This window comes from Tamandua tetradactyla, chromosome 2, assembly GCF_023851605.1.
Source record: "Tamandua tetradactyla isolate mTamTet1 chromosome 2, mTamTet1.pri, whole genome shotgun sequence".
Lineage (NCBI taxonomy): Eukaryota > Metazoa > Chordata > Mammalia > Pilosa > Myrmecophagidae > Tamandua > Tamandua tetradactyla.
This window is the reverse complement of record NC_135328.1, coordinates 207110548-207133891: the sequence shown is the minus strand read 5'-3', so window position 1 is coordinate 207133891 and position 23344 is coordinate 207110548. Positions and strand designations below refer to the sequence as shown.

Here is a 23344-nt window from a genome sequence, read left to right as displayed (position 1 = left end):
GCTTACTATTTGCAAGACAAACCAAAGAACTAATTCTAATCCTTAAAAATGAGAACCATTGCTATCCTTTTTGTTTCCTATACCTCAACTGAAAAAGGTTTGTGGGGCTTAAGCCCTTCTCACCTTGCCTGAGGCTGTTACCATTACCATCATCTTCTGGAGGTTGAATTCATCTCTGGCCAGGGTGTCAATGTTGATCTCATTCTTAATCTGACTCCGGGGCTTCCGAGCATCATAAAACATTTTCCAGAGGTGAGCTGTCCAAGCCTGCAGCAGGATAAGCTGAGACGAAAGACGTTTCAGGAACATCCCCAGCAAGCCATCTGGTGTCAAGGAAAAGGTAATGCAGTTGAAGCCCACTCCTTAAAAGATCAGATGTTTCCAGCAAGGGGATACTTGCTTTTCCCAAGGAGGGAATCTCTCCCTCTCCTGTGGAGCAAAGTCAATCCCAGACTACAAATCCAAGGGGAAATTTTATGTTTGATGCCAACAGTCTCACACTCAGGTATAGCCATGCAGGAACTTTCAAATCCTACTTACCTGGCTCTCACTACTTCACCTCCCTGGAACCTTGGAAGAGGAGACTAAGAATTCAGGGATCAGCCATGCAAGAAACAGCCATGCTGTGAATGTCTCCCCCACAGTCCCACATCCAGAATGGCCATAGGAAGGCTTCTAGTTGCCATGACAAAACCAGAAGAGGTACAGGTACGGGGGTTTAGGGGTGTAATGTATATAGATCATGAATGGTTACTTCCATTTCCCATGCTTCATTCAGACTTTATCTACTGTTTAACCTACACCCAACAGACCTACTTACAACCAATTCCCAAGGCTATCTATCATCCATCCACTCTATCCCTGATTCTCTATCAATGAGGCCACCATGCCTCAATTCTCCTCCTTAGGATAGATTTGGTCACAGATGCAAGGCAGCATGGTAAAGAGCATGGGTTATGGAGTTTGGCAGACCTGGATTAAAATCCCAGCTTCACTACTTACTAATTGTGTGACCTTGGGAAATTTACTTAACATTTTTGTCTCTGGTTCCTCATCTGTATAACAGTATGTACTCTTTAGGGCCATTGCAAAGATTGGATGATGTGGTTTACATCTAGGACTTAGCACGTTGCCTGTACATGGTATATGCTCATTAAAAAGGAGTAGTGCTTTTGCTTATCCTATTTTCCACTGACCTCAGCGCAAGGAAAAGAGCAGTGGCAGGCATACTGGACAAGTCACAAACAGAGCAGTCCCACGCACACACATAGGTATGTACCTCATGGATGCAAGTCAGGAAAATTAATTAACCAAAAGCTAGCTGTGTGGGCAGGCAATGAGCAACATGGCAGCAAGAAGCAGGTTTTACCTTGAATTGCTGGATCCAGGTAGCAAAAATAAACAGTAAATTCAAATTAATCCTCAGCTTAAGAAAACTTGCAATGCCTAGCAGTGTGCCTGGCCCAGAGTGGACCTCAATAAATCTGGGGTCTGGATGGCTGAATGAATGGAACGGAGAGAGGTAGGAAGCAGGACTGAGTCAGAGTAGAGTGCTAATCAAGCCCATCCCAGAGGGTGGGTCTGTGCCCGCTTCAGGGAACACTGGGCCATTCCTGCAATACCCAGGACAACTCAATCATCTTTCCCTAGAAGCACATGGCTGTCACTTTGGGGACAATGGGTATAAAGTGCCTGACACAGTACCTGACAATTACAGATAATGAGACAATAATAGCTGTTACTATATTAAGTTCTTAAGATTTTTTTTTTCCTAGAGGAATTTAAAGTTCATTCCTTTCAGGAAAAAAAAATGATTTACATATAAACTCTATGGCCACAAAAGCACTGAAAATGGGTTATTGAGCTAATTCAGAAAAGACTGACATTCTGGACACCATACATCAGTGTTACTTATGGCCAACTAACAAACTCATTCCCAGAGCATCCCCCCACCCCAGCAACTCTGCTGTCCCAATCTCTTAGCTTCATACCTGCCTTCTTTCCAAATTCTCCTTCCAGCTCAGCCTGTGCCCCAGTCAGGGGAAGATCCACCATTTCTAGACACACCACTTCTGCCAGTGACTCCTCACGGCTCCACAGCACCACCTTCCCTGCTATAGAAAACTAGGTTTAAAAGGCCAAGGCTGGGTACACAGGTGATTCGTGGTAGAATGCTCGCCTTCCATTCGGGGGGCCTGGGTTTGATTCTTGGACTATGCCGAAGAAAAAAAAAAGGCCAAGTCTGCCTTCCCCAATCTTCTAGGGAGCTATTCTAGGTGGCTCAAGGACCACCACAGCACTTGTAAAAAAAAAAATAGAAATGGCTTAGCAAAGGGCTGGAATTAAGAGGTCAAGAGAGAACATTCTATATCTACCCTAGAATGCTGAGGAATTATTTAAAAGATAACTCTGGAAAAACATCCTCAGAGTAAACTCCAATGACTGTTTCCCAGAAGCCTGTCTACAACCCTCAAAAAACAGTCTGATCAGAGCTCATGGAAAGATCTGCAAAAAATAAAATAAAATAAAATGAGTTGAATGAGGTCCACTCACCCAGCTGCTGCAGGAAAAGCAGCAAATGATCCTCTGTCTGTAACAAGGCCCGGTAGCCCACAGAATCATCCTTCTTCAAGAACACCTGAATGTACAACTACAAAGCCAAAGAGTCAGACCACAGCAGTCAGTGAAAATCCAAATCCTCTCACAGTACAGATGTCAAAATACAAAGCTTTAGGAATACAGTCTAGGTCATGGTATTAATTCATGTCTAAACAATATAGGTATTACTTAAACTTCAGTAAGAGAATACATATTCTTAGGAGCCCAGACAACAGTGGTGCTGGGCTCTGGCTCAGACCTCTCTATGGGGGAACCTGAGGAGGTCATGGCTCCACCTCATTCACCTGTGCTCCAGTCATACCCCACAAAACAAGCAGTAGACCAGGATTAATCTTAACATTTTAGAGATGAAGAAGTCACAGTTCAGAGAGGCTCAAGGACTTAACTAAATGTACAGTGAGGCAATACTAGGTAATGTATGCTTTGGGCTCAGACAGACCTAAGTAAGAATCCCAGCAATACCTCTTTTTTAATTTTTATTAATAAAACCAATAAGCATACAATATGAACATTCCTTTTCTTCTTTCATCACATAGTTATATATTCATCATGATCATTTCTTAGAACATTTGCATCAATTCAGAAAAAGAAATAAAAAGAAAACAGAAAAAAATTCATACATACCACACCCCTTACCCCTCCCTTTCATTGATCATTAATTAGCATTTCAATCTACTCAATTTATTCTAACATTGTTCCCCTATTATTTATTTATTTTTAATCCAGATATTTTACCCGTCTGGCGATAAGGTAGATAAAAGGAGCATCAGACACTAGGTTTTCACAGTCACACAGTCACATTGTGACTATCATTATACAACCATCTTCAAGAAACATGGCTCCTGGAACACAGCTCTACATTTTCAGGTACTTCCCTCCAGCCTCTCTGTTACGCCTTAACTAAAAAGGTGGTATCTATTTAATGCATAAGAATAACCTCCAGGGTAACCTCTCAACTCTGTTTAGAATCTCTCAGCCATTGACACTTTATTTTGTCTCATTTCTCTCTTCCCCTTTTTGGTCAAGAAGGTTTTCTCAATCCCTTGGTGCTGATTCCCAGCTCATTCTAGGATTTCTGTCCCATGCTGCCAGGAAGATCGACACACGTGGGAGTCATGTCCCATGTAGAGAGGGGGAGGGCAATGAGTTTGCTTGTCGTGTTGGCTGAGAGAGAGAGGCCACATCTGAGCAACAAAAGAGGTTCTCTTGGGGGTGACTCTTACGCCTAATTTTAAGTAGGCTTAGCCTATCCTTTGTGGGGTTAAGTTTCATATGAACAAACCCCAAGATTGGGGACTCAACCTATTGCTTTGGTTGTCCCCACTGCTTGTGAGAATATCAAGAATTCTCCACTTGGGAAGTTGAATTTTCCCCTTTCTCATCATTCCCCCAAGGGGACTTAGCAAATACTTTTTTATTCACTTTTCAAATCCTTCTGGGATTTATCGAGGCATCACTCTGGACAAACCTACAAATCTCATGCCCTACTCAAGGTTCCATGTACTTATGGTGTCAATTAACCAGCAATACCTCTTACTAGCTATGTGACTCTGAGCAGGGTACTGTATCTTGTTAGGCCACAGTTTCCTCATTTATAAAATGAGATCAGTAATAACCATTTCATGAGACCGCTGGGAGGGTATATACAGTGATAACTCAACAAAAATAATACTGATTCGACTCATAGGGATTTATGACAACCAATGGCTTAGGGAGAACTAGAATCCATGTCCAGAGAGCCTTGATCCAGGACACATGTTCTGGCCCTGAGAAAAGGGAGCCTAGGCTGAAAAGTCTGAAGACAAAGGCTGGGACTCACTCGCTCAGGCCGAGTGCTGTTCTGCTCCAGGCTAACTGTGATCGTGGTATCCAGCAGCCGCCGGCCTGTCTCCACTAAGTAGAGGTTAATGCTGTAGGTCTGGTTGAAGCAGGTCAGGGAGCCCTAAGGGTAGAGAGAACAAGAGGCAACTAAAGGCATCCCCCAAGGAAAGTCCCAAGGAAATCCAAGGATTGGAGCAGGCAAACACCCTAGAGAAGGAGCCAGGCCAGAAGAGGAAATATGTAAATATGTGCAAAGAAGAAAAAAAAAAAAAGAAGAAAGTTCAATCCTGAGACCAGAAGAAGGTACCTGAGCAAATAAAATAAAATTATAACTACTATGCTTATTTTAAAAGGAAGTCAACACAGTATAGCAGAGACTGTCCAAAAAAAACTAAGACCATGGCAGAAGGAAGGGAAATCACAATACCCTTAAGAAAAGCTAAGGACATGAATCCTCAGCAGAAACCTATGCCAGGATCCCACACTTCTGCTTCAGTGCAACTATACAGACCATCACTTAACCCTACCAAAAGAAATGGGGAAACCAAGGCCCAGAGGAAAAACTGGTCAAGAACAGATTCTAAGGATTCAACCTCCTAATCTCCCAACTAAAAAATATTGAGAGCTATCCTCTAATTTACAGTACTTAGAAAACTCCACTTGAAGGTGGGAACTCTAGGAAACCTGCTGAAAGCTTAAGCTGCTCCTCTAACTTCCCTGAGTGGCCGCCTGCGTCTTTAGGTCTAATGTAACCAAGCAATGTCATACTCTACCTTTGGACTAGACTTCTCCAAAAAGCTCACTGTTGACCCATCTTCAGAAATGCTAGGTTTCTGCTAGGGGAAAAAGAAGGAAAGGAGAAAATTTAGCCAAAGAGTCACTTCACATTCACCAAAATAAAGCTTTCATGTCTATCTTCTCAGTGCTTGGGAGAAGGCAAATCTCATTTCTTACCCTTGCCCACCAAGCCTCTACAACCTTTACGAGACCAAGATGAAAGCCAGGTTGTAATATTAAGGTCTCATTCCTGGGGGAAAATAGTATACGCAGAAAGCTCTACAGATGAAGTGAGAACTTATTTCTCAACAGTCCCCTGAACCCCAGGGTTCAAACTGACCAGGCAAATAAGCCCCGATTTCAGATTCTCAGGGCACCTGGTAGAGACATCCACTAGAGCCTGGCAGAGACAAGGAAGGAAAACCCCACGTACCAACCATTATTCTCAATACTCACTGCTTCATTTCGACAGGTCATAATTGCAGCTACTGTCTTCTCCCCAGTGGTAGCAAAGCTCACTAAGACAGTCTAGGGAAAAAGCAATGTGTTATTTCCTAATTGGGACCTATGTTACCCAGTCGCCTTACAGAGGGTCATCTCTACAAAGAAGGCCCTTGGCCTTGGAATTGAAAGTGCTCCAGACTTTGCAAAATATTTGCCAGGGCATCTGAAGCAGAGAGAGGCCTCTGTTGCATTTATAGATGATAAAAGAACTCTCCCCTACCTCCAGCACTGGCTAGGTCAATCCTAAATGCCACAATGCTCTCTATATCTACAAAGAAGCTCTAGTTTACATCCCCACTTTCTGGTGGTCTCAGATGATGATACTAGTTTTACTTTATTGATTCTTTATGACTCTCAAGAGAAAAAATATCCATTTTTGCTCCTAAGGGTCTGCTCTCAAACCATTTATGGGAAAATATAATCACTTTGAGCATTAAAAGCAAGTATCTCCAGACTTTGGAGCATACTTGCCAGGGCAATTGAGAATAGAGGGGGCCCCATTGCACCTACAGCTGAAAACAGAAGCTACAAGGCTTCTAGCATTCATATCTTGTCTAGCTCCTCCTGAATCCTCTAGGAAGCCAAACTGCCTGCCATTACCTGTGGGAAGTTTTTGAGCAGACTCAGGACCCCGTGATGATAGTGCAGCAGAGCAAAGTGGCTCGGGGACAACTGCAGAAAGAATTGGGCCCGAGAGGGATCCACTGGGTTGGGCTGTGTGGCCAGGATCCGGGGTTGGAATCCACTTCCAAACTCTAAGTCAAAAGACTGAGAAGATAGAAGAAGGATTAGGCTAGAAGCTCACAAGTCACTGATCACCCCAGGCTTGCAGCATCTGCCCAACTTTGCTATTGAAAGTAACTAGGTCATATCAAGTCGCTCCAGAGGTTCCCACTCAGGTTCCCCAAAGGGGACAGTGGTTCACTTCCCCTTTCACGAGTTCAGCCAGAGGCCTGAACTTCTTCCAGTGACTGCCAAAGCTCAAGAAGGAAGCAATGACAGTAGAAAAAAGACCTTCCAGGAGAATCAGAACAAGCTTTCTAAGGCCCAAAAGCAGTACCTCAAGCCAGAGGAAGCAGTTCTAGCCTCTCACCTGCAGTGGGATCTGCCTCAACTCCCACTCTGTCTCCAGGGCCAAAGTTTGAAGGGAATGTGAGCTTGGATCAGGGCACACCAAGACAGCCTCATCCACCACACCACAGGCTCCAGTGAGACTTTTCAGCCATGGAGTCGAAACCCTGACCTACAGGACAAAATATTCTAACAGAAGGCTCTTGAAAGACATTTACATTTCCCTATCAGTAATATCACTGGCAATATTCCACCAGGGGGTCCTAAGCTCAAAGTTTCTTCCTGGTTGGTTCCAAAGGAATCCTTTTCATCCTCTCAGCCTCCTGAGAGCCTCCAAAACTAAAGCAAAGCAGTTTTCTTTCTCATCATGGGAAAATATACCAGATGATTTTCAATACCTGACACTTCAGATAAGCATTTCTCTACTGTATTTACCATATGTGGCTTGCCATCATTTTTTCTTTTTTTTTTACAAGGGCAGGTACTGGGAATCAAACCCTGATCTCCAGCATGGCAGGCAAGAACTCTGCCACTGAGCCACCGTGGCCCACCCACCATCATTATTTTATAACATTGTTTTGTAAGATACTTAAAGGCAATGACTAGATTTATGTAATTGTTTCAACTACCCCAGAAGAGCACCACATGCATTTAGGAATTATTATTAAATGCTTGCTGAGGAGAAGTCAGTCAACAGGTGATGAGAACCAGAGACCATAAATGGTTTTTAGATATGCCCAGCTAAGTTCCTCGGTCCCCAGGAAAGAAGGGTTCTATCAACTTCCCTCCCCAATCCACAAGGCTCCTTGAGCCAGACACCCTACCACACCTGCTGAACAATCTCTCCATCTTCCACGCTGAACTTGACAATATTCACATGGCTGAAGGGAACAACGCCAAGGGCCCATACCACCCCAGAGCCGTAGGAATGCACCATCTGGTAGTGGATGCTGTCACTAGGAGAGGGAAGGAAAAGTGGGGAGCAACAGCATTAGCCAAATGACAGGACCATCCCTCAGGGGCCTTCCAAAAACCAGGCTGCCAGGTCCTCAACCAGATGTCACAAATGAGCAGCCCCAAAATGTGTTTTGTTTGACTCACATAGATTGGCTTTGTTTTAAATTCATTGTCAACATTTAAATCTTAGATCATGTGTAAAAATCAGATTTCTAGCTTTTCTTTAAAATATGGCTAGGGTGGTATATAAGAATTCTGTATCTCATATCTAATTTTTCTGTAAAACTTACAACTTCTCTAATTTAAAAAAAAAAAATTGGAGGTTGGCAATACTGAGCCTGCTTTCAGGCTTTCAGGGCAACAATCAGCTGAGTAATGCTGCCCCCTCGAGGCAGGTCAGGCACACTGTAATTCCCAACCATCCCCATGTTACCCACGTGGCCCACAGGAATTCGAGTTTTTAATTTCTGCCCTAAACTTTGCAAATAGCCACAAGTGGTTAAGCAGATCCTTTCCTTTATTCCCACCTCCCTTTTTTCCTTCCCAGCTTCAATGCTTTCTACCACCAACACCTCTAGAAACCATCTCAAACCTCACTCAGCCCCTACTCTGGGCTTTTCTTGAGTTGTCCCAAATCTTAATATGAATGGAAGGTTGGGTCTGACTTGAAAGAGAAGTCAAAAGGCCCAAAGTATTAAGACTATGAGCAAGTGAGTGACTTCCCCTTGCTCAACTATCTCTGAGGTGGCCAGTCTGAGAGTTTTCTCCTCACTGCAAAGGAAAACGCTACATGTAGCCACATTCTTGAAGTTCAGGACTTATATCTATACCAGAAATAAGGTAAGCCTCGGTCAAAGCAATGCTTTTGGACCTTTGAGAAGAAAGAGGAACTTCCAAAGAATAGGACAAGATAGCCATCACCAGGTAGGAAGATAGCCTACCTTTCTGGGAGATGTTCCACCCACTTCAGATGCCCATTGGAGAGGTGATGGAGGGCAAGTGTGGTCTTCTTCAGGACCGCAATGTACCTCACTGACTCCTGCAGGCCTACCAGCCCGAGGGCCTGAAAACTGAGCACAGGTAAAGTAGTGAGCGCCACCCAGTGCCTCCAGAGCCAAATCTAGAAAAGAAAATATAGAATACTACCACTGTTGCTTCTTGAGTAGGAACACAGGCTTTGGGTCAAACATACCTGAATCCTAATCCTGGCTCTGCCTTTTTAAGCTGACTCGAGAGACTGTGCCTTCAACTACTTGGCCATACTCCTCCCCTGAAACCATCTCCCCCACCCCACCCTCATATCCTGAATCTCCTAAGGGCACCCCAGAAGGTGTTGTGGACACCATGCTGCGTCTCTTCTTTCCCTGGGGAAACACCATGCTTGTTCTCTTCTTTCCCTGGGGTTTCACAGCAATTGGCCAACCCTTTATTATGAGATCATCATCACTAACACAGAAACAGTCTCATATTCACAGGTGTACCATTACCTGGGGGCTCACCAAATGTTTCCTGAATGAATTACTATCAGAACATGAATAAGCTAATGCAAATGATCCCATAATTTCAACAACCTTAGCAAAGATATAACAGTAGCATAAGTTGGTCTTTAAAAATAAAAAAAAAATAAAAAATTAGAACACTGAAAGTTTTATGTTCTTATATCAAGAATACTGCAAGACTCAAAAAATCATGGTGAGACTAGGAAAAGCTTTCAAGTACAAGAGTGAAAAATGCACCTAGCATGAAACTCTGCACCTAAACTGTTGCTCACAAAATGCTGACTAAACAAACACATGCTCCATAAGCTCAACCACATCAAGAACTGGGTATTTAATGCTCTTTGGCTCTTTAGTGGTGCTGGGAGAAAAGCCAAGAGGCCTAGAGTTACTGTTCATGCAGACCTGTGTTCCAGTACAGCATTTAACTCAGCCAAGATGAAATGCGGCTTCTTCCCCTACCTGCCACTGTCCAAGGTTATCTCCCAATTCAGGCCCCCAATGTTAGTCTCCCAGGAACGCATGATTCGGCCTCCATTGGACACAGTGATTGCATCTGGAAAAGAAATGATCATGGTGAAGTTACCTCCCTAATTGTTGCTCTATCGCCTCCTAAGGTCATGAGCAGTGGCTTCACCTCTGATTCATGGATACAAATAAATGTTAAACAGGTACCTGTCCTCTACTGCCGAGAGCACCCCTTCTACTTTCCCTACCCAATCCTATACAAAGAGAAACCAAGAATGGGGGTAGGGAGTGAACTCTGGTAGAAACAAAGCAGAATACTGCTTACCCTGTCCGTGGAGCAGCATGGCATCCACAGCCCCTTCTGGAGTGCCCTTGTCAACATGGCGCCACACTGAGCAACACAAAAGTCAAACATTACTGTGAACAGTAGAAAGGCATCAAAGAAGACAGCAGGAGAGAATTGAAGAGGTCTTCGTTTGCAAAGCAGTGTCCAGTTTTTTGGGGGGCAAGGGAAGGAGAATAGCTCACTGGCAGTGACCCATTACCACTCAGTGGGTCACAGGGGATATGAAGAGGAGCCAGTCCTGTCCCAATCTGAAGTCTCTGCACTTCCCATCCCCACTCCCACCACATCCAATTTATTAATGAACATGAAATCCATAAAATTTCACATGAAAAAATAGTGAATGCAAGTTATATTTTCATAATTTTAGTACCAAAAAGTCAAGGAAGCATAGGTAGCTTAAGGGGCACCTAAACACTTACTGAAGAATAAAACAAAGTATTTTTTTGCAGTAATATCATATTTGAAGACACTCAAACTCAGGCTGAAGGTAATAAACTACAAAAGGTCAATTATAAGAATACATTAAAAATCCAAAGATGACAAGACTGAAAAACCAGTATCATAATCCTGTACAAGATGCATCTTTTGGCCAATGTATCTATCCCTAACTAAGCCAGGTAGTCTTTGAGAGCCACAGGCCATTCTGGACCCAAAAGCATGAGCCTTTCCATCCCCAAGCTAATCAGGTAACCCAGTTCACTCACAGATCTCCCCAGTGCGAGAATTTAATGCTGCAATAACATTCTTCTCTGTGGCCACAACCAACTTCTTGGATCCAGGGGAAAATTCCAAGGAAGCAAACTTGAGCTTCCCAACATACTGCTGCCTCCTGAGGAAAAGAGTGCAGGGAGAAAACAAGGGACCAAAATCATCATTGCACAAACTGCTTTGGAAAAATGACCAATAAATGCATGGGGTTGTCACCATCATACCTGTCCTAGAATGTATAAGAAATGTTTGTTCACACATACTCTTCGAGGCCAATGGAAGAATGGTTTATTTGGTCTGAAACTGAAATTTTCTGTAGTGCATAATCTAACTCAACCTATCTGTATAGCTCATTTGAACAACTGAAGCCCAGAGAACACAGAAGAAGAAAGAGGTCCTTTAATCCTGTATAGATTATTGTAATACCTGGTGTTCTAGTTTTCTATCTGCCTGAATGCAACACACCAGAGACAGACTAGCTTTGAATAAAAGGGATTTAGTTAAGGTATAGTTCTTCAGAGGAAAGGCAGCTAACTTTCAACTGAGGTTCTTTCGTACATGGGAAGGCACAGGGTAATCTCTGCTGGCTTTCTCTCCAAGCCTCTGGGTTCCCAACAACTCTCCCCAGGGTGATTTCTTTCTGCATCTCCAAAGGCCTGGGCTGAGCTGCGAGTGCTGAGATAAGGTATGCTGAGCTGCTTTGGCTGTGCTACATTGGGGCTCTCTCATTGAAGCACCAGCCAATTAAATCAAACATCATTCACTGCAGCAGGCATACCTCCTAGCCAACTGCAGATGTAATCAGCGACAGATGAGCTCCACATGCCATTGGCTTATATCTACAGCAATAGAACTAGGCACCTTCACCTAGCCAAGTTGACACCTGAATCTAACTACCACACCTGGATACATCCTAGAGTATATTAAGCAGATAATCAAAAAGTATTGGCAAAGTCCCCTGAGGGATGGGAGAAAGCATATGGAACTATTAAACTTTACCATCAGGGAATCCCCTGATACTGTGTCAAACTTCAGGGATACCCAAATCAATAGGCCATGCCCTCGATCATAAGGCATACTCTTGCAAGGCTTTTGTAGACAGCGGCGAAGCTTAGACTACCTACAGGCATGAATAAGAGGTACTTCTGGGGAACCTCTGTTGTTGCTCAGATGTGATCTCACTCTCTCTAAGCCCAAATCTGCAAGTGAAATTATTGCCCTCTCCGCTACGTGGGACACAACATCCAAGAGTGAAAGTCTCCCTGGAGACATGGGAGATGACTCCCAGGGATGAATCCAGACCTGGCACTATGGGATCAACAATAGCATCCTAACCAGAAGGGGGAAAAGAAGTGTAATTAATAAAGTATCAGTTGCAGACAGAGTTCAAATAGAGTAGAGAGGCTACTCTGGAGGTTGCCCTTACACAAGCTTCAATTAGACCCTGCTACCTATCATAACCTGCAACCCGCAACCAGGACCATTCCAGCCAATCCTAAAGAACACCTAGGGCAATTGATAAGATTCCAAAAGTGTTTCATGCACTAGAATAACTTTCCAGAAACCTACAACCTCCAGATGGGTCCCTGGTCCAGACCCCTAGAACTCCCAGAGGGAGCACGGTCCTAGAAACACCTTGGTTTAGGACTTTTAGCCTCCAGAACTGCAAAAGAACAAATTTCTGTTGTTTTAAACCACCCAATTTGTGGTAATTTGTTAGGGCAGCCTAGGAAAGTAATACACATCCAAAAGGGCACCTGGCATAAATCCCACTAGAACAAGCATTCCAATCCTCTCTGTATTCACTACTAGTGAGACTAAGCACTCAGATTACAAACAAGAGAAGAGGTGCAATCCTTGCCTTCTATGAGTTTGTGATCCAACTCTTCCCTCTACTTTCACTGACCTTGGGGGGAGGGGGGAACTATGCAAATTAGCCATTAAAATTCCATCATATAGATTGGGTCAAGTCTTTGTTCCCCACAGTCCATTCTAGCCCACATATGTTTAGGATTCATTTGAATCATTTCTCAGACCTTCCTTGGAATATATCCCTTCACTCTCAAAACTGTTAGCTAAGCATAAGAGTTTCACATAGTATACTGCCAAGAACATGGGAGATGCTTATACACTGCTGTTAATGAAGAAATGCTGAAATCTCCAGCACATTAACTATACAATGACATTTAAATTGAATCTCTCTGGTCATGACATTATGTGGTCTAGTAAGGAAAAAAAAAATAGTTAAGCTGGTAGTAGAGAGACAGGTTTAATAAAACTAAAATTCACATCACATAATATTTTCTACCTTTATTTTCACATATTTCTTCTTACTATATCCTCTGAACAACACTATGACATTCATAGGGCAAATATTACAGGTGAGGAAACCAAGGTCCAGAGAAGTCGGTTAATTACTGTCAGAACTAGGACCCAAAATTAAGATCTTCTGATTTAAAACCAATGTCTCTTTTAAAATTTATGTTTTATCTTGACTATAAAAATAATGCCTGCTCATTATAACATGTTTTTAAAAATAGGTAAACGGTATATAAAGAGAAAATTTAAAAACACCTAAACTACCATCACCATAGATAAACTATCAACATTTTTGTGTATTTCTTTGTTTTTGTAAATTGCATATACCTCGTATTCTACTAAACTGGAATTGTGCCATATATGCTGTGTGTGTGTATATATATACATATGTATGATATTGTGTGCATTTGCCCACATCATTAAAAATGACTTGTGCTGCATTTGTCACAATGTCTTAAAATCATGTAGTTATTTATCTGCCTCACGAAATTGAACTCCTTATCCATCCCTGTATCCAAAGCATCTAGAACAATGCCTATCATATAGCAGGTACTCAGCAAATGTATGAACCGATTTGTTTGAGACAGAAAAGACTTCACAAAGGAAGAAATATCCTGAAGAATAAGTGTTTCATACATCAGTGACAGTAATGGATATCGTTTATCAATTACACTCAAAGAGCCTGTGCTTAAATTAGAGGGATTATCTCCATCCTCACAACAATGGCAGGAGGTAAATTACTGACGGTAAACCCATTTTAGAGATAAGGAAAAAGAGGCACAAAGCAGTTAGGTCATTTTCCCAGATTACACAACCTTCAAGTGCTAAAACTAGGATTCAAACAAAAACAAGCCTTATCAAAGTATTGAGTGGATAAATGAATGAATGAATGGCACTTCCTGACCGATGAGGATTTTAGGACGACTTCTTCTGAGTCCAGGACCAAACAGGGCTGGAAAGGAGGGGCGAGCGGCTCAGTTTGGGACTCATAAGATCCAAGACTCTCTTCACAACGCCAGTTCCAGGAGTGCAAGTTCACAGAGGGGTGGCGCCCTCTGACACCCAGTGGACCAGAAGCCTGATAGTGGGGCTGACGGGTAAGGAGGGCTCAGTGACCTCTGAGCAGAGCTGCAAACTTGCCTGGATTTCAGGACTGGTAGCAAGGACCGGAGTTTAGAAGGGTCCATAACGCCTCGTTCAATACACGCTGTCGACATCCTAAAATTTCTCAGTAACGTCTTAACAAGAGGCTCCAAATTTTCATTTTACACTGAGCACCACAAATTATGTAGCCAATCCTACCAGATAGGGACCTCCTTCCCCACAGTAGAGAGGAAACAACAGTATTTGGAAAACAGTCACATATTTCCCGAATGGGCCCCACACGTACGCACCAATCAAACTTGCCCACTTGGTCTTCGTAAACCGCGGCGACTGGGATAAGTAGCGCAGCCCAAAACCAAAAACGAGTGACAAACGTCGCCGCCATGATAGAAACCCAGGCACCGTCCACCACCGGCCCGGCATGCACCGGGCCCCAGGCTCCGCCCCCGCGGTACCGTAGAGTAGGGGCCTTACGCGAGGCCTTCGAGGAGCTCTCGCGGCTAGAAGAACGCCCTGACGCACGGGAAGCTGCACGACGGACGCGAGCAGAGGGGCAGGCAACGCTTGGCGGGGAGAGGCGGGTCGCAGCCTATACTGAGTCAGGCAAACGCGGGGGAAACCCCCAAGGGCCATCCCAGAAGCCCCCGCGCGACCGGGGCCCTAACAGTTAGCGCCGCCTTCCGCTGCATGTGGCTTCAGCGCGATGCCCAAATCCAAGCGTGATAAGAAAGGTGGGTGAAGGGGGTGTCCAGACCCGATAGGGAGCACGATGGGCTAGCTGCTAGTCACCGTGGGGAGTTTTGGATGGTGGAGGTACGAAAGGGGACGCCGAGACCACTGCGATCCTGCTGCAAGCTGGCGTGGGGACTTCGGGGGGTGGGAGCATCAAAGGGGGCTGGCTGAAGTTTGGCCATCCTCGAGTCCTCTTCTAAGGCCTAATGGACCGGGAAATACCCGGACTGTGTCTGATCTCGCCTCCATTCACCTTCCCCATCCTTTTCGCTGTTGGCGATCCTGCTACCCTAGCCGCTTTTGCTTTCCTTCAGCACAGGCCGTTTCCCACGATTAACCCTTTGCACTTGAAATTATTTTTGCCAAGAATGTTTATACTGCGCTCTGCTGGCTGGCAACTTCTCGGTTGTCAGTTGATAATTCACCTCCTAAGAGATCATATTTGACTACACTTACTATGCTGGCGTCCCTCACCCCGTGGCTCTCTAACACATTAACTGGACCTATTTAGGGGTTTAACACATGCCTGGCATATACTAAAAGTTGAGTAAATAGTCAGATAGTGATGAGTGCCTTGGAGAAAAAAGCAGGTTAACAACAGGTGATGACATTTTGCATAATGTTGTCAGAAATTGTCTCTCTGATAAGATGACAAATGAACAGAGTCCTGAGGAAAGGAAGTGAACAATCCAGAAAGTTATCTGGGAGAATGTTATGGCAAATGCAGAGAACAGAAAGAGGAGAGGCCTTGAAACAGGAGCATGCTTACCATGTTCTGAGGTATTAAAAATATGGGACATTAAGTGTCTGGAACAAAGTGAGCAAGAGTAGGAGGTGGAGGGAAGAGGCGCGTTCCCACCAGGGTGAAAGTGACAGTCATTGGAAGGTTTTGAGCAAGGAAATGACTATTTCCTCTTTTTTTTTTTGGCTATTTAGTTTTTTTTTAATTTATTTTTTTATTAATTAAAAAAAATTAACTAACACAACATTTAGAAATCATTCCATTCTACATATGCAATCAGTAATTGGCTATTTAGTTTTAAACAATCACTCTGGTACTGTATTGAGAATAGAATGGGGGGGCAGAGGACAAGAATGGAAGCAGCCCAGCAGTAATTCAAAAGAGGGAGATGCTATGCTAGACTAAGGTTGTAGCAGTGAAGGTGAAAAGTAGCCAGCTATATTTTGTATTCTCTCCCTTGCTGCACTTGCCACTGATGGGCCTGGTTGCCTCTCTATATGTGTGCCTTGTGAAGAGAAGCTGTGTCTGCCTTTGGGTGCCAGGCAGGATGAATAAGAGGTGGGCCCTTTCTAGGCGCACCCACGGCTTTGCAGTTGAGGCTCTTTTAAGTATTTGTGGAATGATCAGATTTAGTGGAGGACTCTGGTCAGATCTGGCAAATACCAGACCTTTCTCAATAGGGGGCAAATTGGACCTTTAAACTGCCAAAGGGAAGAAGAAAATGAGTCTCCGTGGCCATCCAGATTTGTAGCTTATCATCTCTCTTCTTTTATTCTTTGTGTTAGTTTCTTTAACCAAAACTGCCAAGAAAGGCTTGGAACTGAAACAGAACCTGATAGGAGAGGTAAGAGCTTGTTCATTTTATTTTTCCAGAACATGTATTTAGTTTATAGGACTACTGACCAGGGGAATATACTGTTAAAAAAAAAAAAAGATACCATCTGTTGATCTAGCCCTTTTTTCTACAGCAAAAGCACTAATAATATCTGCCATGTTATTGATTTCCAGCTTTGATGGAGCTCTTGTTTTATGCTGTACACTACACTGTTTCATATGTATTATTTTGCTCTATTCTCATAACTTCCTAATATATTATGTGCTGTTATCCCTACTTTGCAGTTAAGGGTGACTGAAGTTTATAGCGGCTTGTTAGTCTATTCAATATCAAAAAGCTAGGGAGTTTGGGGGGGGGTTCAGCTAGGAGACCTGGGTTCAGTTCCCGGCCCATACCCTTTCCAAAACAAACAAAAAAATTCAACAAATGGTGCTGCAATAAATAACAAGATACTTACATGGAAAAAGAATGAAATGTGACCCTGCCATACAGTGTACAAAAAAAAGGTAGAGAGTTACGACATGTGGGCAACTGCAAAGCTGAACTCCTCACTACCCTACTGTCTGCACTACTTCTGACCTGCCAGCTCTGCTCTGCAGGTTTAATGAGAGCAAGTCTTCTTTTTTTTTTCTATTAATTAAAAAAAATTAACAAACAAAACATTAAGATATCATTCCATTCTACAAATACAATCAGTAATTCTTAATATCATCACATAGTTGCATATTCATCATTTCTTAGAACATTTGCATCGATTTAGAAAAAGAAAGAAAAAGACAACAGAAAAAGAAAGAAAACGATAATAGAGAAAAAAAAAGATTATACATACCATACCCCTTATCCCTCACTTTCATTTACCACTAGCATTTCAAACTAAATTCATTTTAACATTTGTTCCCCCTTATTATTTATTTTTATTCCATATGTTCTACTCTTCTGTTGATATAGTAGCTAAAAGGAGCATCAGACACAAGGTTTTCACATTCACAGAGTTTCATTGTGAAAGCTATATCATTGTTCAATCATCATCAAGAAACATGGCTACTGGAACACAGCTCTACATTTTCAGGCAGTTCCCTCCAGCCTCTCCACTGCATCTTGAACAACAAGGTGATATCTACTTAATGCATAAGAATAACCTCCAGGATAACCTCTCGACTCTGTTTGGAATCTCTCAGCCATTGACACTTAGTCTCATTTCACTCTTCCCCCTTTGGTCGACAAGGTTCTCTCAATCCCTTGATGTTAATTCTCAGCTCATTCTAGGGTTTTTCTCAGTCCATTGATGCTGAGTCTCAGCTCATTCCAGGATTTCTGTCCCACGTTGCCAGGAAGGTCCACACCCCTGGGAGTCATGTCCCACGCAGAGAGGGGGAGGGTGGTGACACTGCTCGTCATGTTGACTGGAGACAGAGGCCACATCTGAGCAACAAACGAGGCTCTCTTGGGGGTGACTCTTAGGCCTAAATTTTAAGTAGACTTGACCTATCCTTTGTGGGGTTAAGTTTCATATGAACAAACCCCAAGACTGGGGGCTCAGCCTATAGCTTTGGTTGTCCACACTGCTTGTGAGAATATCAAGAATTCAACTTGTGGAAGTTGAATTTCTCCCTGGAGAGCAAGTCTTCTTTACAGAGATTCCTCATGATGATGGCTGAGGTCCTTTATGTCTTCCTATAACAGGAGCTTTCCTAGTGTGGATAAGTGTTGCTAGCGTGTTAATAATTAATGGATAAAGCAAAGAGAAGTGGTCGATACCACCACTCACCACAGATAAGCCAGAAACCTGAAAAAGACCAAGGGATCTTAATTCATGGCTCCCCTCTTCATGTACTTTGAAATCACATCTTCTTTGTCCCAGGAGAGCCCCTGTAATTTGTGATTTTGATTTCAGTATTGGGGGTGAGGAGACAATGAAATCAGTACCTTCCAATACTAAATTTCCACAGTTTGAAGGGACCAAGAGGAGATTCCTTCCCCTCTGAGGCCAGGGTGTTGCCCAACCCATGCTACCCTTTAACTCCAGAGCCCCATGAATTGTCCCATAGCTGCGGAAATGTGTGGACACATACAAGTATCTTTTCATCTTCTCCGTGGCCAACATGAGGAACAGCAAGCTGAAGGACATCCGGAATGCCTGGAAGCACAGCCGGTGAGCGGGCACTGAGGAGAGGGGTCTTCTGTGTGGTAAAGGGGCAGGCTGCTCTTAGTCAAAGCAGGGGTTCACTTATTGCCCTTGGGATACCTGGATCTTGCCATTGAAGCCTCACTAAGGACACAGTACATGCTTCCCTTGAAGGGGGCAGCCTATTAACTGTTAGTGCTGCTTCATGAGGGACAAGGTCTTGGTATTTGTTCAGGGAATGCCTGAGCTGTGATCCCTTTGGGAGGACTAGCTCCCTTAACCCTAAAATGTGGTCCTTGAGGAGCAGTAGCTCATTTTTAGAATGTAACCATATGCACTGAAATGCAGACAGTGGCCTAAGAAGAGGCCAGTGGCAAGTTACTGTCGTTTGGCTAGAATCAAAGACAGATATAGGTGATGACTCAGGTTTTCTCTTACTACACCAGTTCTGGTTCAAGCTGTTAAAAGTGCCCTTTAATCTGTATGCTTCTCTTACTGTTTATATTGAAATAAATAGATTGGAAACAAGACAGGAATTTGCTTTAATTTTTATGTTTGAGCTTTATCACTCCTAACAGCTGAAGTATATTAAACACCATTGGGTAACAAAAAAAAAAGTGCCCTTAATATACCCAGCCAGAAGGGTGGGGGGGTGGGGATTGTCAAATAATACTCATAATGTGCTAGTAGAGAAAATGTTGCAAATGCCAGGGCAAAGTATAGGACATAATGAAAGGGGCCCCGGGCTGGAGATAGGATGCATGGGCAAGCTGGATGGAGGATGTGTGAGTTTGTCCACAACTCCAGCATAACCACCCAGCCCTTCGTTCACACACCTCTGTAGGACTGGAATTAGTTTACATTTAGCAGAGGGAAGGGCTAGGACGCCACTTCCTTCACAGACCCCTCTTTTCTTGGCAGGATGTTCTTTGGCAAAAACAAGGTGATGATGGTGGCTTTGGGTCGAAGCCCATCTGATGAATATAAAGACAACCTGCATCAGGTGGGTCGCTGGCCCTCAGTTCTGAGGGGCCGTAGTGAACTTGGCTTCTCTGCTATTCTCCTGTGACAAACACCCCTGCCATCCATCCTGTCTCCAAAATCAGGCAGAGCAAAGCCTGACCTAAAGCTCTGAGTTCTCACATAACTTCCTGACCCACGGAGTACCACCCACTACCCCACTACCCTGAGCGCTGACAAACAAATGTCTCCAGACGTTGCTAGATGTCTCCGGAAAGACAAATACACTCACACCCCCCATTTGAGACGCACTGCTCCTAATGTGATCTAATCGACCTCATATTTGTTTATAGGTCAGCAAGAAACTAAGGGGTGAAGTTGGTCTCCTTTTCACCAACCGCACTAAGGAAGAAGTAAATGCGTAAGTGTTTTTGAGGAAGTGGGGAAGATGAAGGACAGAGAACATTTATGGAAAAGAGTAATACAGGAAATTTGTGTAGTATGGGGGCATCAAATTGGACTGCTTCCTAGAATACTGTGAATGAGCCTGGCGAGTTTTGACTATACCCATCCAACTCTCTCCAGCACAGAGCTCCAGGCTGGCTGCCCCTAGTAGGTGTCCCAATCATGAGGGAGATGATGGCAGGCACTGCTACTCACAGACCTTTTCCATGAGATGGATGGGGAGGAAAGACCCAGGGCCACCGTGAATTCCTCAGGGAACCCTGACATGGCAGGTTGACGGTCCAGCCAGAATAGTCACCTCCTGCCACTGTTTTTCCTAAGGTGGTTCATGAAATACACAGAAATGGACTACGCCCGAGCTGGTAACAAAGCCACTTTCACAGTGAGCCTGGATCCGGGGCCCCTGGAGCAGTTCTCCCACTCCATGGAGCCACAGCTGAGGCAGCTGGGCCTGCCCACTGCCCTCAAGAGAGGTATGGGGGAGTCCTGGAGCTGAAAGGTTACAGCAGAGAGGCCAGGAGCACAGCCTCCTAAGCCCATTTCCTCTACTCTCCCTTTTGTGGCTGAGTTGTTTCCATAATCTGTTTTGCCATGAAATTGAATAAGGGTGCCCACCTCACCCTTAGGGGTAAATGTGAATGGTGTTGTGCAGCCAAAATACAACACTAAGGAGACACTGTGGGAGACTGCCACTACCCCTGACATCCACCCAAGCAGCTGGACACTTGCTGACTAACCGCTGCCCCAGGATGTCTTAAGAGTTGTGGGGAGGTCAGGTGGCCGACCAGATGCCTTCCAAGGCTGGGCAGTGGGCAGAAAATGCCAGTGCTCTGAGCCAGAAGTAAGTGCATGGGGTCCATCCTCCTGCAGGTGTGGTGACCCTGCTGTCTGACTACGAGGTGTGCAAGGAGGGTGACGTGCTGACCCCAGAGCAGGCCCGCGTCCTGGTGAGTCTGGGCCACTGAGGGCTCTCTTCTTGCCATCTGGGGGCTGTGGCAGGAGGGCATGGCTGCTGTTCTCTACCCTATGAGAACAGTTCCCTCAGCTCCTGGTTCCATTCATTCTTCCTGTCTCTTTGTTCCCTTGGTCTCCTGCAGAAGCTTTTTGGGTATGAGATGGCTGAGTTCAAGGTGACCATCAAGTACATGTGGGATGCACAGTCTGGAAGATTCCAACAGATGGGAGATGACTTGCCAGAGAGCGCATCCGAGTCGGCAGAAGAATCTGAGGAGGAAGATGATGACTAATTGGGATGCTTGGAACCAATAGCCTGCCAGCAAGCCTGGGCCAGGCAGAACTGGTGCCACCTTCCAGAGGGCACAGTTGTTTACTCTGCTGTGGATGAAGACAGGGGAGGACAGTAGGGACTGACTGTTTTCTATAAAGAATAAAACTGCATCTACAGGGTTTCTCCCTGTAGATGGTGAAAGAGGTTTTCTTTTACCAAAAAAGCCTTTGGATTTCTGCTCATGTCTGGATTCTCAGGATCCCTTTTATTCAACTCCAGATGCAGCTGCTGTGTGAATGCCATGGCCAGACAAGCTTGGCAGCTTTGGAGCTGGTTAAAAGCAAACACCAGAGCTGGAGTTTCTCCCCTTCTCCAGCTCAGGGGGCCCTCAGCTGCCTTTACTCTCCTTCTGAATAGCAAGGACAAGACAGGAGGCTTTCACTGAACCGTGAGTGAAGCCAGGGCTGAAGGTGAGAGCTGGGGACATTTCAGAGATGTTCTTTCAGCCCACAAACCCCTGGGTGGGGGGTTACTGTTCTTGGTGTTGCCTCCAACGGTAGGTTTTTGCCCCAATTGTTCCATTTTTAAGTATTCATTAAGGGTATTTCTGATTAAGGAAAGATCTACTTCACAATGTACAACCCTTTCTATAAAGATAAACAATTTGTGAACAGGATGATGAGGAAAGAATTGACTAAAGCAGCTTAAGGCAAAAATTGCTCAGGGTGAGAGAATGAAAGAGGTGACCTAAGCCAGGTCTGAGCCTTGCAGGAATAGTTGACAGTCATGGCCAGCCAAATCCCAGACTTCATTGAAGAAAGGCCCCCATGACAGCAGGCTCCAGGGGCCCTTCCTTGATCACCCCTCAAGTTCTGTTTCAGCCACTCCAGGCTGACTGCATTGCTGTGGATGGCCAGACTTCAACATGCTTATGTGTGTAGTGCCTGTAGTCACACTCCTGGCCCAACCCTGCCCCTGACAAGGCAGCTCCTGGTTCTTTATACCTTCTGTTGTTCAGTAAGAATTGAAATTGCTTCTGCCACACTGTGTCAGCAGACCTGAGTCTGCCACACACCAGCTGGGTAAAGCTGAGTTAGTTACTTGACTGACCTCTCTAAGCCTCATACCTCACCTACTTTGCAGGCAGTTGTAGGAATTAAAATTTTGTACCATACATACTTTGCACTGAGCCTGGCACATAGCATGTGGTCAGTAAAGGGGAGCATTATGACCTAATGGCCAAGCTGGAGAAAACTGTTAAAGAAAGCAGACAGCAGGGGGAGAGGGAAACTCCCACCTGCACATGAGAGCTGGACTGCAGAATGGGCAAAAAGGGGAAGAATGAATGCTAAAGGAAAAAAACAAAAAACATAGGTTTCAGAGGCAATTTATGCTCACTCCCTACCGTCTGTATCTGTGTGATCTTGGTTAAGGGAAATACCCTCTCTGAGCCAATTTACTCACATAAAACTGAGATAGCCAGACTAATAAACCAGTATAAGAAATAATGTTTGTAACCTGGCACTTAAGTGTCTTCTCTGAGAACAGGATTACCACCCAAAAGAACTGGGCCAGGGAGAAGAGTTCTGAGGAAGAAAAGGAGTAATCTTAGAAATGGCCAAATAATTAATTGCCCAACCCCAATCTTCCAAAAATAAAGCAGAAGCTAAAAGTCTAGTGACAGCTGGATTACCTGGCTGCCTGAGTGGTGGTGCATCCACTGAGGGCAGTGACAAGTTCTGGGACCACATACCCTCCAGGGTCTTCACAAGCACAATAACCTAGAGTAAGAGTGTTCCCCACCCCCACCCCCATCCCTGGAGCACTGAGGAGCTAGTCTTCTCAGGAGGGTGCTTGACCTAATTGAGCATCAGAATGTGTGGATTTCTGCCCCCCTCAGGGCATGCTTTCTGAGGCTGGTGGGATAGGCAGTGGGCAAGAATCTCCATGTTTAACACCCCAAATGTTAACTGCAAGTTAAGGTCCCTGCACACTACAGCACCACATCTGTGTGCTCTGGGACACACTGTGCTCACAGACCCCTAGCTTGGAGTCCTTGGCTGAGCC

At 44.5% G+C, this 23344-nt stretch overlaps 2 protein-coding genes across 6 annotated transcripts in view; one reads left to right on the top strand and one right to left on the bottom strand.

Annotated features, from left to right (window-relative positions):
- The window catches only part of EMC1 (ER membrane protein complex subunit 1), a 32265-nt gene extending 17524 nt beyond the window's left edge, over nt 1-14741 (bottom strand). Inside the window, exons 1-14 of one of the 4 annotated variants that reach the window (XM_077151079.1) lie at nt 14481-14741; nt 10764-10888; nt 10039-10104; nt 9708-9801; nt 8691-8819; nt 7622-7748; nt 6815-6964; nt 6322-6489; nt 5674-5745; nt 5214-5276; nt 4439-4561; nt 2554-2650; nt 1992-2111; nt 124-323 (exon numbers count right to left, since the gene is read on the bottom strand). In XM_077151079.1, the coding sequence (XP_077007194.1) occupies nt 124-323; nt 1992-2111; nt 2554-2650; nt 4439-4561; nt 5214-5276; nt 5674-5745; nt 6322-6489; nt 6815-6964; nt 7622-7748; nt 8691-8819; nt 9708-9801; nt 10039-10104; nt 10764-10888; nt 14481-14575 (1629 nt within the window). In that variant the 5' untranslated portion in view covers nt 14576-14741. Of the gene's footprint in view, nt 1-123; nt 324-1991; nt 2115-2553; nt 2651-4438; nt 4562-5213; nt 5277-5673; nt 5746-6321; nt 6490-6814; nt 6965-7621; nt 7749-8690; nt 8820-8941; nt 9205-9707; nt 9802-10038; nt 10105-10763; nt 10889-14480 lie in introns of those variants that run through there. The other 3 variants (XM_077151076.1, XM_077151078.1, XM_077151080.1) reach the window with 3 other exon arrangements.
- On the top strand, nt 14636-21481 carry MRTO4 (MRT4 homolog, ribosome maturation factor). Of its 2 annotated transcripts, none has more exons than XM_077151081.1 (8): nt 14636-14921; nt 16450-16508; nt 18548-18651; nt 19546-19627; nt 19938-20005; nt 20371-20522; nt 20920-20996; nt 21147-21481. In XM_077151081.1, exons 1-8 carry the CDS (start codon nt 14894-14896, stop codon nt 21294-21296), a joined length of 720 nt encoding a protein of 239 aa, XP_077007196.1. In that variant the 5' UTR covers nt 14636-14893; the 3' UTR covers nt 21297-21481. The 2 variants fall into 2 exon arrangements, with proteins under 2 accessions (XP_077007196.1, XP_077007197.1); XM_077151082.1 differs by having other exon boundaries at nt 14895-14921; nt 18526-18651.
- The last annotated feature ends 1863 nt before the right edge of the window (nt 21482-23344 follow it).

Excerpts from the sequence above, each read along its gene's own strand:
- MRTO4 (XM_077151081.1), top strand. The coding sequence starts at position 14,894 with ATGCCCAAATCCAAGCGTGATAAGAAAG. Across the intron at positions 16,509-18,547 it reads AACAGAACCTGATAGGAGAG|CTGCGGAAATGTGTGGACAC; the intron begins GTAAGAGCTTGT and ends ATTGTCCCATAG. Across the intron at positions 20,006-20,370 it reads ACTAAGGAAGAAGTAAATGC|GTGGTTCATGAAATACACAG; the intron begins GTAAGTGTTTTT and ends GTTTTTCCTAAG.